This window comes from Biomphalaria glabrata, chromosome 8 (genome assembly GCF_947242115.1).
Source record: "Biomphalaria glabrata chromosome 8, xgBioGlab47.1, whole genome shotgun sequence".
Classification (NCBI taxonomy): Eukaryota; Metazoa; Mollusca; class Gastropoda; family Planorbidae; genus Biomphalaria; species Biomphalaria glabrata.
Genome location: NC_074718.1, coordinates 43,864,663 through 43,879,792, shown reverse-complemented (window position 1 = coordinate 43,879,792; position 15,130 = coordinate 43,864,663). Strand labels below are relative to the sequence as shown.

At 34.4% G+C, this 15,130-nt stretch overlaps 2 protein-coding genes across 5 annotated transcripts in view; one reads left to right on the top strand and one right to left on the bottom strand.

Annotated features, from left to right (window-relative positions):
- The window catches only part of LOC106075479 (alpha-1,3-mannosyl-glycoprotein 4-beta-N-acetylglucosaminyltransferase A-like), a 33,727-nt gene extending 29,048 nt beyond the window's left edge, over nt 1-4,679 (top strand). For both annotated transcript variants that reach the window (XM_056039267.1, XM_056039268.1), the window contains one exon: nt 745-4,679. In XM_056039267.1, the coding sequence (XP_055895242.1) occupies nt 745-771 (27 nt within the window). In that variant the 3' untranslated portion in view covers nt 772-4,679. The remainder of the gene's footprint in view (nt 1-744) is intronic.
- A 1,352-nt stretch (nt 4,680-6,031) lies between these two features.
- Nucleotides 6,032-15,130, bottom strand: part of LOC106075470 (alpha-1,3-mannosyl-glycoprotein 4-beta-N-acetylglucosaminyltransferase B-like) — a 104,278-nt gene continuing 95,179 nt past the window's right edge. For all 3 annotated transcript variants that reach the window (XM_056037531.1, XM_056037533.1, XM_056037532.1), the window contains 7 exons: nt 14,734-14,809; nt 13,925-14,036; nt 13,311-13,441; nt 12,516-12,623; nt 11,481-11,674; nt 10,128-10,416; nt 6,032-9,507 (listed from right to left, as the gene is read on the bottom strand). In XM_056037531.1, coding sequence (XP_055893506.1) covers nt 9,481-9,507; nt 10,128-10,416; nt 11,481-11,674; nt 12,516-12,623; nt 13,311-13,441; nt 13,925-14,036; nt 14,734-14,809 — 937 coding nt within the window. In that variant the 3' untranslated portion in view covers nt 6,032-9,480. The remainder of the gene's footprint in view (nt 9,508-10,127; nt 10,417-11,480; nt 11,675-12,515; nt 12,624-13,310; nt 13,442-13,924; nt 14,037-14,733; nt 14,810-15,130) is intronic.

Genomic DNA, 15,130 nt, shown 5'->3' with positions numbered 1-15,130 from the left:
AAGAAAAGGATGTAGTGAATTTCAAGTCACCTTATTGTTTTCTTTGTAAAGGTGTGGTGGCCGTGAAGTAAATCCTGTGGGTTCACAAGTTTAAATTCTGATGAAAACATTCATTTGTAACTTTAGGAGTTTCAGGACAAATCTTATGAGTGCCAGACAATATCAGCGGAGCTATATGAGTTTCCCCCATAAACCATGAACTTGACATCTTCTGCTCTTTGAATTGTGTGGTCTGAATGTAGCGTTACTTAATTCTCTGTATTATTAGCATTGTTCAGCATTTTATAGGAAGTACATTCAGAGCATGGGTCAAGTCAAGGCAAGATCATCTGTCTTGTCTGCATCATTCGCTCTGAGTTCAAGTGATTTTTTTTTTTGCCATCAGCTGTCCATTTTTTCACCTGATCTGAAACACCAACACTTAATAATGTACCATTCATCTTCAGGCCATATCATAGGTATTGACTCCTCATCCCTTGAGGAAGACCTTGATGCTATCATTCTATCTGCTGTGCTGAATCACTTGATCATGTCTATGCACAGCAAACTAGTTCTTTAATGCCTCCACTATCAGACACTTCATACTATAATAAACCATAAACCATAAACTTTGTAGATAGTATAATCTCCTTAACCCAAGACACTGTATTAGTATGGTAGTAGTGTAACTGTAACACTTAAAAAGAAAATAACTTTTAATTTTTCAAGATGGCCCTGATGTCATTGTTTATTTTTACTTTTCAGATTTCCATTCGAGCAGCCGCTACTTAAAGTCAATCAACATGGAGACTTGTGAAAACTGTGATAGATGGAAACTAGTCAGTTGTCACATGGTTCAGTTGGAATGTTTTTACACTACAGTAATAGGATTTTCTGAATCTCTAGTTTTACACATAATACTCTATCACGACTGTCTTTCAATTGGTGTCTTAGTTCTATAGGACTTGATACCAAAGAATGTGTGATTCATTATTGATAATTTATTATTTCATGTTGATTTCTGTAACTCAATATTTGAAACAGCTGGAATGTCTGTTAGTGTTAGTGATTATAATTTTTTTTATATCAGAATTTCTTAGTCATGTATTTGGCTGCCTCTTCATGCAGCATACGTGCTTGACTGTCATTTGGACTTCTCCATGGTCCCAGGTTCATACCCTGCCCACTGCCGTACTCTTTCTTCCAGTGGGAGGTTTCAACTAGGAAGTGGTTGTCTTCAACTCTGAAGGAACATCGGAAAGATGTCAAACATTTTACAAAAATTAATATCACCCAATGACATCTGTTAGAAATTTGCTTTTTAGATTTGTGCAAAATAGTTGACAATTTTAACTTTCTGAATAGTTGGATAAGGCTTAATTTATTACTTCTTTGTTTAAAGTTTGCCATTTTCTGTAGCAATTGAGGTTTTAGAGGGTGGGGTCACTAGCCCCCACACCAAACCCTCCTCCTTTCTCACCCGGGCTTGGGACTAGCAGATGGCGGAGTTGGATAGGGCTGGACAAATAAAAAATGTAAATTGTTCACTGTGTAAGAAAGTTTGAAGTTAATAGCTGAATCTTGAGAACTTTTTCTATAACACCATGGAACATTCTAGTCACTGGGCTGTTAATTGAAACATTCATTAATACTATTGTTTTAGAAGATATGTTTTGGACCTGACTTGGACTTGTTTCTGACTAGATTATTATGTCCTAGAAGGGCGCTGTGGCTGAGTGGTTCAGTGCTTGGCTACTGAACCTTGGGTCCTGGATTTAAATCTCGGTAAAGAATGGGATTTTGAATTCCGAGATTTTTAGGGCGCCCCTGAGTCCACCCAACTGTAAAGGGTATCTGACTTTAGTTGGGGAAAGTAAAGGTCGTTGGTCACTGTGGTGGCCACATAACACCCTGCTTGTTAACCGTTGCCTAATAGATAACCTTAACATCATCTGCCTTATAGATCACAAGGTCTGAATGAGGAACTTTACTTTTGAGTACGTGGCCAGCACAATGACCATTGAGATGACAGTTGGGACAGTTAGAGATACATGTTATGAAAACTTACTGGGTATATAATATGAAAACTTAACCATTGCCTAATAGATAACCTTAACATCATTATGCCTATAGATGACAAGGTCTGAAAGAGGAACTTTACTTTTGATTATGTGGCCAGCACAATGACCATTGAGATGACAGTTGGGACAGTTAGAGATACATGTTATGAAAACTTACTGGGTGTATAATATGAAAACTTAAAGGGTACATCTTATGAAAACTTACAGGGTATATCTTATGAAAACTTAGAGGGTGCATCTTATGAAAACTTACAGGGTATATCTTATGAAAACTTAGAGGGTAATTTATGAAAGCTGGACTTCGGTTTAGGCTTAAATTTAAACACATTTTTGCGTAAAGCTAAAATAGAAATTATTGTTATGAATAGAAATCTGCCGCAGGTCATTTTTTCAACTTTTACAAAACTCATTTCATCCATCCGCACACGCATAGTTTATGGCATTCATTGTATTTCCTCCCACCCCCTCCCCCTAATATGACTAACCTGTACAAAACGAGAAGGTAATTTTTTTTAATGTTGAAAGTTGTAGTTACAGAAATGAAGATAAACTTACGTCCTCAGCTGCTTTGAAAATACTGAATGGTGTGAATGCTAAAATGGTCTGAATTTTTTGTAAATATCAGCTAATGTTGAATGTGAGTTCCATTTAAATTATTTTTATATAGTATGTAAAAATACATTCGGATATCAAATTTGTTAAATTCTGTTTTTATCTACATAATTAGATCACTAATAGTTTTATAATAGTCATAAAACTGGAAGTCTTTTTTTTATATTGAGTTTTGGGACAATTTGATTTTTTGACTTTCAAAATGAATTATATGAGACTGATAAATTGTAATGATCTGCTAGGTGTAGCTAAACATTCACATTGTTAGACTTGATAATTGTTTAGTTTAACTTGCCAGCCACTATTTTTTTTGAAATGGCCTTGTGGTAGTCATGCTTGACTTGCCTTATTGGACATAGCTCTTTTAACTTGCAGTTTTGGCTTCCCCATAGGACTCGGTTCTGGGCTACTCCTTTCTGCCCTCTTTTGCTCCTGGTCTACTGATCTTCTCTATGTTTGCTTTGGTTCTCAGCCTTTCTCTTCCAATGGTAGATTCCAGCCTCTATTTCAATAGTAGTCATGAGTTACAGAATGTTATTATATATATATATGTCATTAGCTGTACAACTTCAAAGCTTGATTTACCATCTTTAGTACTTGATGGTAAGCCCCCAGTATCAATGGATAGGTTTGCACTTGTGATTGTAGACATGCAGCTACTGAACTGCCACGTCATCAGATTTGAAATTTGTATTGCATGTTTTTTTTAAGTTTGTGTAGGGTGCTACTCTGTGTTATTGTTTTAATTATGGTGTACTACTTGCGAGGATGGTATCTGGAGATTTAGCATGTAAACAACAGGGAGGGGGAATACAAATAGAGTACTTGATGACTCACAAACATATTGGGAACTGAAACTTATCCTCTTTTGCATTAAAAGGTAGTCATTCTTATCTTATATGATACAGACGTTACTACAAAAAAGAAGATGATTACGTCCTATGCGTCATGCATTTAGTCATGCATATTAACCAATGACCTAAACTCCGCCAAGTCACTGGTTTTCCTGGCTGGCTCATTTTTTTCCCTTTATATTAGATTAGATATGAGAGAAAATGAATGCTTACATTTATATGTAGATAGAGGTAGAACTGTGATATTACTGTGACAATACTTACATCATGTGTTTCTAATTAGAAGATAATATTACTGAGTGAATACTAGTCAAAACCTTTGTATCAAGCTTCATTAGTTCTCCCTGTTGTACTGGTACATTGAAACCCAATACAATGTTTATGCCATAGGAAGGGACAATGTTTCTACAAAAAAAAATCAACAGATCATTCCCTAAATCATCTACTAGTCTATGTTCACATTACTTGCAGATTTGTTACCTGCAATCTTTTGTGTAAGAGTTAGGAAATGTTCACTACATGGAGCAGACGTGACTCTTTCAATACTTGTGAGTTTAGATCCTCACACTGCACATTGAAATATTGTCAAGATTTTCTACACAGACTAGTTAGTTATTGTTACAAAAATATGCAGCACATTTCTGAACACGTCATAGCTCTTATTTAGCCAGCCATGTTAATTATTTCACTACTAAAACTCTTAAAACTACTTGACAGAGGGCAGGCACAAATGTGAAAACTTTGTCCACGTCTGCTTGTAAGGAACTTTTTTTTTGTGTATGACTTTAACACAGACATAGCAATGCTTTTATTGTCTGGGACGATTTCTTTAAATATTTTTCTGAATTGTTTTCCTTACTTTATTTTTGTTTAATGAATGACTCTCTCCATTGAGTGTTTTGTTCCCATCCATGGTTGATTAGGTTCCTGCTAGTTTGATATCCAATGTATGTATGTAACTAGGGTTCAACATTTAAGTGGGTTTCTCTTTTGTTGCACAAGTTTTCATTTTAACTTGCCTAAGAAATTTTTAAACTTAACATATTTGATTTGAATGTACATTTGGCAGCACCAAACATATCTGAATATTTCATGTGTATCTCAAGTGATGATTGATTCACTCCACTATCAGAATAAATTGTTTGAAATTTTGTTTGTTATCTTTTAAATGTATTTATACTTATTAGACTGGATTGTTTTCAATTTAATCTATGATAATATAGTTTGTTTTTGAGTCCTAAGATTACGGAGAAGTGCAGTATTTCATGTGGCTACTCAGTCCTAGCTGTGACCTACATATTTTGTTACATCCAGGGCAGACATAACGATTGTCTGCAGGTGGTCGGTTTAAATTCTCTTTCCACGTCTACATCTGTCATCAGCTGTAGATTTTCTTTAGTATCCCAGGGCTTTTGTAAGAAAACTCCAGCTGTCTTGTTCTGAGGCTGCCAGGTTGCTCTATTCTATGTCAGTTAAAGCAAGCTGGCAGCAGGTAACCTGATCTTTAAAGCACTTTTGGGGGTGCGTTTAACAAACCTAATGTAGTTAAAATACCAAACGAATCTAAATAAGTTTTGAAAAAGCTCTTGAGTATAGTGAAGCATTGGGAGCAACTTTGGAGGTACGCTGAAAATATAAGATCTTATATGACATTTCTTGTCTTCCAGACTGATTCAGCAATGTTTCTTGTTGTCTACGTGCAGTAAATAGACCGCCCCGGAACTCAACTATCTTAAATGTGTACGCTAAATTAATAATAATAATAATAATAATCAAAAAACTTTAATAGTTAATGTTTATGAAGCAGCAGTTCTTACATCTCTATGATCCTGAGACCTGGTTGCTAAATTGTAAGCAGCAAAGTCAGTTTAAGCTAGTTGTCAAATTAACTTCATTCTTTGCTAGCTTTAATTTCTTTAATTAATGACCTCTTGGGAAATGCAAATTTCAGTTACCATATTTGTGACTAATGCAAATGATAGGAACAAATATTTGACAAGACAAATAGTTGCATACATTTAGTACTAAGATGAAAAGAGTTGAAATAGATACTGTCTTCTGGCGTAAATTTTTGTTTTAAGGAAATGCTGAATGTATTTACAGATTTGGATTTACAATGATCAATTGACCCAATCAATTGATTTCTACATGGGTATGATTATGTTCATTCTGTGTTGCCACAAAATTCATAGGGGAGTGTGTGGCCTTCACAACAACCAACTACTTTTGTTTCCCCAACAATCACATCTAACAAATCTACAATCAAGTTTCTCTCAATCAAGCAGCTTGACAACCACAGAACCACTGTCCAGTCAAATTAAAATTACCAAACGTTTAGGGAATAGTGCTGTTTAAATATATCTTTAGGCTAAGGCAAGCATTTAAACCTATTTGTTATCTGCCCTCCCAACAGGCTTGAACAATCAACAAGTTATGTAAACAAATCAACAATTCTAATTTTGGATTCACCAAATTTCAAACACACACTTCAACAAGCAAGAATAGTTTAGAAATTGTATATGTTTAATGATAAAGTACAGTGAAAATTCTACACTAACAGGTCAGTCAAATCACACAGAATAAAGTATCAAGACGCGCACTCTCTCTCTTCCGTTAATAGTGAAAACAGCAAAGTCTGGCAAATTATATAAACAATTGGCTTTAGTTTCTAGGTGACAAATAGCAGGCATAAAAAAATAATTCTGAAGGAAAAAATATTTCTAATTCATATGATTTCTAGTATTTAGTGTCATTCAACTAGATGACAGAAGCCAAACCCAAGATGAATAGAATTTAATACCCATTTAGAGTGGATCCAAATTTAAAAAAAAAATCTTTTTAAAACAAATATATTAAACCAGTTTTAAGCTTCAAATGATTTAACTCTTTCTCTCCTAACTGACGATACCAGCGTTGATTCCACCAGAATTTGGTAAATAATTACGGAGAGAAAGAGTTAAACCTAGTTTGAAACCACAAAATAAACTTAGTCCATATCCCATGAGAAAGAAATGCTGACATCATTAAGAGACAAAAGATGATGTCAAGTCTTGTCCATGAGACAGCTTTACAACTCAAGTAAAAAAAAAATTTTTTTTTAAACTTCAGTGAAACATTTAAAGATGGTTAGAAAACATATTGGGCTACAACATTTTCTAATTCCCATGAGAACAATAACACAGAAGTGACATCAGAACTTCTAGCATAGATACAAATACATTTGCTGTGTACTTTAAACAGATGTACATTTGTTTACAGTCTGATTATACTTTCCTTTAGTACATCTTGACGACACAATGAAACTGAAAATCGGCCAAGCCAAACTAACTTTAGTACTACTGACATTGTTTCTTATTGTTATGTTTTAAAAGTGTGGTTACAATAACAATGAGGCTGTTATTTAGTAGTTTGTCATAAACATTCAATAGTTGTTTGTTAGGGAAAGGCAACATGTATAATTTGATAGGTCAGTCCATGGGCAGATAACTTATCAGCAAGCAAGAAATGGTAGGTTTTAACTTAAATGCCAGGGGGATGAGACATTCTCTACAGTGCTTCTGCTGTTGGTCATTAATTTATGTAAATTTCTGTTCACTTTGTGATTCCATACACACAGCAGCTTTTGAACATCACATTTTTGTTGACATTAAATTGATAAGATTTTAGCCATTGCCATTTATATAAATCTTTAAAAACAAATGTTAAATCAACATCAAGTACTAAGTGCAGATAAAGGAAAAGGAGAGTTTTAAATAAAGTGAATAATCTGCAGAAAAGAGAATGTTCATTTCCTGAACTAATAATTTGTTCATGTTGTGTCTGAACATAGGCAGCGATTAGGAATGTATTTTTTTTTTTTTTACATGCACGCACCTTGAAGAACCAGACCTTAGAAACAGGCACACACCTTGAAGAACCAGACCATAGAAACACTGTCACACTATGGATTTATTTTCTAATGGATTATGTACCGAATATCTAAGTATGTAGATCTAAATAAACTCCACACAATAAGAACACACAAATTTACTTAGCAGACAGCATATAATTACTAGAATTATGGATCGTGCTTAGTTTCAGGGGCTGTAACCGAGAGCAATTGTTATAGAAGGCCTGACACTGACCTACAACATCGCAGACCTGGTCTACACTACCCACAGGTTGTAATGTCACTGGTCAGCGTTCAGGCCTTCTATAAACGATTGGGTCTCACTGTAACTCAACCAGGGGACATCACAGAATTCAGGTGAGCATCAAATGATATCATAACAACAAGTGACTTGTGGGAACAAGAGGCATCCATGTGGTTGGGGTAGGGAGGGGGTGACATGACAACAAGAAACTTCATCCAAATTAAGCCTTTCACAGGTACCCAATGTATGCAACACACATCTGACAGCGTAGTTGAAATCATAAGAGCAACAAATCAGTAAGAGAATGTAACAATATGAGTCATATATCTAATGATAAGTTGCACCTCAACCACAGTTTTCTGAATTAATAAATTAAGCAAAACATTTTTAAATACTATTTTTCTAGAATTTGCAATGTAAAATTTGCTCTAATAAACATTATTATTAAAATACTTTGAAAAAATACTTTAATTTCTGGCTTAAACAAAAACAATTATCTAGAAACAAACAAACAGTAGAACCATACATTCTAGATTCACAATAATTGTGTATAGACAATCTCAGGAAGTTACATCCAACAGTATTCTCACAATTGTGTTTAATAATTATATCAAATTAGACTATCAGTGGTTTGGACAGTAATAAAACCTTCAGTCCCAAACATTACACGAGAAGAATCGGGACACAAAAAAAAGGGTATATAACTCTATTTAAACAGACTGAGTAAATCACAGTCGTAGATATCTCTGTGTAAAAAAAACAAAAAAAAAAAATTTCTCCAGGAACTATTTACAAGTAACATATTTCAAACTGACAGAAACTTCATAACAAATTTTGTGGCATGCTCTACCTGAAACTATTTACATATGAGAATGACTGAAAAACAACGTTAGAATTGTACTAGGGTGGGTGCCATTAGAATTGTACTATCAACAATTGACAAAAAAAAAAGCAGGACAACAAGAAAAACAAAAGATTTATGAAACTATGAAATATTGTTCAACCAAAGTCGGCCATTTTGCCCAAATTGTTAATTATAACAACAAATTTAGTTTCAAGAATATGCATTAAGAAACCCTACATTCAAATATTTGATTAAACTGTAATTAACCTCATATAAAATAATTAAAGTTGAATTAAAAAAGAAAATAATTGTGATTTTCTAAGGCCCAGTTGAAAATACTTCATCCTCTATTTACCTTTGAAGTTTAGATTTATATCTTAAAGTAGGTGGCAGTTGCAATGCTTAAAGCAAAACAAAATACATTGGGCATACATTTGACTTCTTAGGTTAAAATTGACATTTGTTAAAACCATCCATCTTGAAAATGGGAAATAACATCGAATGAAATTATCAGAGGGCAAAAGTCAACTGGACTCCTTATCCCCGCAAAAAAAAAAACAAATAAATGTGTCTACGCTTCTTATCAAGAAACTGTCCAATAAATACATGACATTGAGAGAATGGATTTCATGCCAGTTTCTCACCGGCTGATCAACCATTGGACTTGACATACTGTCAGTTTGAGGCAGTGAATTAAGTACCATCAAATTAATGTCTGTAACACATTCATACATTGAGGAAACAAAAGCTTGCGCAGTCTCGTGCAGCTGGAAATCTTTGAAACTAACGTAAGCACATTTCAAATTATCTTTCTGTTTGAGCTCTCCAACAATGTCTTATATATAGTTCAGTGCAACAAGTGCATCATGGGATCAAGACAACTGCTTCTTGGTTTTGATTGGCTGCAACATTGGCTTCATAACTTTGAGTGTAACAAATAATTGAGGCATCTGGTTGAATGTCCAAATCTGTCGCTGTTATCTTTTACTTTCTTGAATCATTATCTAGAGAGAGAAAGAAAGAAACTCTAAATGCCTATTTAGAACAAATAACTGAAAAAATTTTGAATTGAATCATTACAAAAAGTAAAGTTGCAATGTTGGCTTGCTCAAGAAGCCAATAAAGTTGTTATTTTCTAGCTCTATGCAGAATAATCTAGAAAATCTTCAAAAATAATAAAATAATCTTTAAATAAACTTAAAATATGTCTAATGCGGTTTTGTTTATTAAAGTATTTGTTTCCTAAAGTATCATATTTTGTATTTTAATACTAATTTGTAATAATAGGTATCAAAATATGGCAAATGTCTATTCCATCAAAAATAGCTTTCACATGTCTTTGAAAGCTATTGAGTTAAAGAAATACAATTGAGTTAAATACAATTGAGTTGTTTTTGTTCACATTTTTTTTTAACTGAACTAATGTGAAATGGCGAAATGCTTTTATTTGATTTCAATTTTGAAGGTGTACAGTAAATAATATCAATTAAAAAAAAAATACAGTGAATGGATATTTCCCTACTGTCACAGAAATTGAATTTTCCCAGAATCATTAACATTCTATCAACATATGAAAAGAAATTCTTACAACCTGACAAGTCATCTTATTGAAAAACAGACCTACCTCACTCAGTATAACCCAAGCATCCGATGGCTCGTGGACATGGATTCTGATTGTATCCACAAGCCCCACTTCATCCGGTACCTCTCCTTGAGCAAGGCCATCGTCATTAAACTTCCCAATGGGAATGAATCCATTTGAAGTATTCTGAATCTCTGCCTGACTCAAGCCAGCACGTGATATGATTCGCTGCCTTACAGTATCGGAGACTTCCTCAGGGGTGAGTATCTCTATAGTGGTATTGTGGAACACATCACCTGGATGGTCCATATTGCCGCTACGGAACAAGTACCTAAAAACAAGGGCATACAACTTTTTAAAATCTTTATACCAAAAATTGTCTCAATGGCTACTACTTTATAATCAATAGTTGTAAGTTACATCCTCTATCCAAATGATTTATTTTATTATCTTGACACTTAAGAAAAAAGATTGAGCTCATTCCATTTAGTGTTCAATTTTAATTTAGTTAAAGAGAGATCAAAGTCACAGAATACAAGCAACAATGAACAAAAGAAAAAGTCTATATTTATTGCAAACATATCAGATGCTAATTATCCTGGAAATAGCAAATGTCGAGTCTGTTTGGTAATCTAGAGGCTACAGTTCAGCTTTTACCATGGGTTCATATTTAATATGGCCATATTACAAAGTCTTTGGGGCTCGCAAAGACCTTCCTTCAGGGAACTGTACCAGGAAAAGAAAAGGAAGAAGAGGCAGACAGAAAAAGTGATGGGAAGACAACATAAAAGAATGGACGGGCCTGCCATTGAAAGAGGTTCTAACTAAGGAAAAGACAGAGAGGAATGAAGAAAGACGGTCGACAAATCTTGCATGGTGCCCCAAGAGACTAAGGTATAAGTGAGGAGAGGTGAAACAGTCTCATACAACCATTGTTTCCAGTTTCTTTTTTAATTAAATGGCAAACACATGAGGGGCTGAGTTTTAGAAAGAAAACTAAAATTAAAATATTTCCTGTATCATCATTTTGGTGTTTTAAGTATAGAATCTAAATACTAAGAATAATCCCCATCCACTCAAATGGATGAGTCACACAGCTGATGCTTATTACAGCCACACCTAATTAATCAAAAACAATTCCAACCACTTCATGAATTACTTGCTCAGTCATTTATATCTGGCTGCTTCCATAAACATGAGTTTATTTTAACAACACAAATCAAATATGCAGTAATGATTTCAACAATGCTTTAGTCTTTCTTGTCTCACAGTGTAACAGGCTTTATAAAATCTTTATCATCTATGATATAGTCTATTATATGTGTTTGGCATTATAGTGTTTTGTCTTGAAAAGCCATTTCTAACGACTGATCTCCAAAACAAGCTGTGACTTACATCTCCACATGTATAGGTGGCGTGTACTTGAAGTCTATTAGGTCCCCCTTCGATGGGTTGGAGGCCCAGAAGAACGTCTCTCCTACGTACGCTTTACTCAGAGTAAATTTCTGGTACGTTTTTAGCGAGGAGGCCAACTGGACTGCAGGGTTGACGTGAGCTCTGTAGAGACCAGCTTTACCAAAGTCACGATCCTGGTGGGATTGCAAGTTGATAAATGAAATTTCAAGACAAGTTCTAAATCAAAATTTCAACAATATTATTGTGTTAATTTAAACATGACATCAGACTATTTGTACAGCAAAATCTTAGGGATGAATAAGTATAGATCCTGGTGGGATTGCAAGTTGATAAATGAAATTTCAAGACAAGTTATAAATAAAGATCTTATTTCAACAATAATTGTGTTAATGTAAACACGTCATCAGACTATTTGTACAGCAAAATCTTAGGGATGAATAAATATAGACTAGAGACACAGAGTTTGAATCAGGATATTTACTCAACATGCTAGTGACATCTGTTGTATCATCAACCTGGAATGTTGTTCCCCTTATCAATAAACACTATGGCAGCGGTTCTCAACCTTTTATGCTTGGCAACCCCTTTTTACAATCCCCCACTCTGCCGCGACCCCCCCCCAGACACACACATACAGCAATAGAAAAATAGACAACAACAATCCATATTTTTGATGGTCTTAGGCGACCCCTGGCAAATTGTCAATCGACCCCACAAGGGGGTCGCGAGCCACAGGTTGAGAACCCCTGCACTATGGGATACTTCAACCATCACCTGACCTCTGTTGTTAGACTTATAAACTGATATACAATCTTAAAAAGAACTCTTAGAATCTTGTGCCACCAAGAGCTATAATCTATCAAAGTACTGAGCTTTCCTGAGTTGTAGACTTTTAACAGTCCTAAAAAAAAAGACAATGGTTGATTCCAGGCTGGTAGCTTTTTTGTTTTCCCTAATGTTGACTATATGATGTTTCACACAATACCAATAAAAACATTTAAAATGAGCTCTCACCTTGAGTTTCTGAACTTTGCCTCGCAATGATGACTCGACTCCAATATGTTGAAATAGAGAGGGTTTAAATCTTCTTCTGACAGACTGAATCATTCTCTGACAATGTTTCTGTTCAGCAAAACACAAAACAGTCATGAGTCAAACTACAAACTATTAATATTCAAATTACGAATGATAAATATTCAAATTACAAATGATAAATATTGAAATTACAAACTATTAATATTCAAATTACAAATGATAAATATTGAAATTTCAAATGATAAATATTCAAATTACAAACTATTATTATTCAAATTACAAATGATAAATATTCAAATTACAAATTATTAATACTAAAATTAAAAAACAATTAATTTGAGTATATTAAAATGAACTTAATTTTTCTGCTCTTGGAAAATGCAGTTGACTAGTCTGATGGTTTAGTAGACTGTGTCAGATTACCGAAAACATCACATTACCAAAGGTAAGTGGTTAGCTGTTATTCATAAAGTTTAACAGCATGTTAAAAAATTTGACATAGTCCACCCACTGGTGTTGTTGCAACAGCAGGCTTGGAACAGTATGTAAATGTGGAGACGAAGATTGACATGTAAAAGTCCAATCAAAACAAATGCCTAGTTAAGTCAAGTTACTTTTTGCAGGGCAGAGCTATAAGACATTCCACCAGACCAGACCAGCAATCTTTTTAACATTATCGATACAGACAAATCTTTAGAGAGAGAATGAAAGAGGGAGGGGAGAATACTTTTGGAAAATAAGAACAAGAAAAGAATTTAGAGTTATTGGACTTACTGCATCTTTCTCAGGGTTACAAACTTTGACCCACAGGAAGTGATCCATCAGCCAATCAATTGGCTTGTCAGCATGAAACATCAAGAAAAATTCCACAATCATGGGGACATCAGATGACTTGAACATTTTACCTGGACGATATCAAATTAAGAAACATTCATAAAGATCAAATAAAAAAAAACACAATTTTAAGTTTATTCTTTGCAGATAAGTTTTATGTATGTTGCCTGTGTTTTTCACAGCAAAGTTTAGAAGCTGCCTGGTCATGTTCTATGAGCGCTGGACTGTCGTTACAGTGTCTTGGTTCAAACCCCGCCTGCAAACATTGCCCATTGTGTTGCAGGAGGTTTAGACTAGGACTAGATTATCTTGAACTCTGAAGGAACATCCGAAACACATTGAAGAAACAAGTGAGAACAAAACATAGAGACTCACCAATAAAACCAAGGACAGAGAACTCTATCATTATCCACTCTTCCTTCTGCTGTATAGCAAAAGTCAAAGCCCATTGTGTTGCAGGAGGTTTAGACAAGGACTAGATTATCTTGAACTCTGAAGGAACATCCGAAACACATTGAAGAAACAACAAGTGAGAACAAAACATAGAGACTCACCAATAAAACCAAGGACAGAGAACTCTAGCATTATCCACTCTTCCTTCTGCTGTATAGCAAAAGTCTTCATGATAGTCAGGTAGCCAGGTTTAGCAACAACATCATCTTCCATCTGTCCAAACAAAAATGTAAGTTTATACATCTATAGAGCTTGAAAGCTATGTAATTAAAAATTATTGTTATTAAGTGGTGTTTAATTCTTGTTGAGTTATTCTGTGTTAGTCAAATGGAGGGTGTGTTGATGTGTGAGATGGTTTGATAATTAGAGGCCATAGAAAAAAGTGTCTGATTGATTTGGAACTGAAAAATGTTGAATAGCTCTGTGTGTGTGTAAAAGCTGAAAAAAACAAAACAAAAAAAAACTAAAGTATGCTTAACAAGGAGGCACGGTGGCCGAGTGGTAAAGCACTTGGCTTCCAAACCAGGGAATCCTGGGTTAAAATCCAGGTGAAGACTGGCATTTTAAATTTCAGGATCTTTAGGCCACCTCTGAGTTCACCCAGCTATAATGGGTACCTGACATTAGTTGAGGAAAAGTAAAGGCGGTTGGCTGTTGTGCTGGCCACATGACATCCTCATTACCAGTGGACTTCAGATAAAAAAAATCATTTAACCCACAGATCGCAAGGTCTGAAAGGGGAACTTTACTTTTTTTTTACTTTGATGCATAATAAACAAGATATGGGGATTGAATGTGTGCCAGTTATTGTATATGTGCATGCGTACATACACGTCTAGTTTTGTGGATACACAGTGAACAACAGAAAAAGACTAGAATCGTAAAATAGAAATGAGCCCTGCTGCCTAACCTGAACATAGTAAACAGCCTTGGGTCTGGCGTACAACATCAAAAATGCATAATCCAGATTTTGTTTAGTTCTCCATCTGTTTTAAAAAAAATAAAATGTTTCAACTCGAGTCAATAATGTTTTTATTCAGAAATCAAACAAAATTTGACATCCCCATAGTTACAAAGTATCTAAATGACGATAATACTTATTACATATTTGAAGTCTAAGGGAGATATGACGAAGCATTAAAAAAAAAAAAAAAAAATTCTAAGATAACATTATTTATTTAATTACATAAAATGTGAATTAAAGATTTAATTTTCCACTACAGTTTATTTTAAAAAATCCAAACCTAAAAAGAAACATAAAGGTCTTAGTATATAGTAGCATGATATTTGTAAATGTTTTGTTTAAA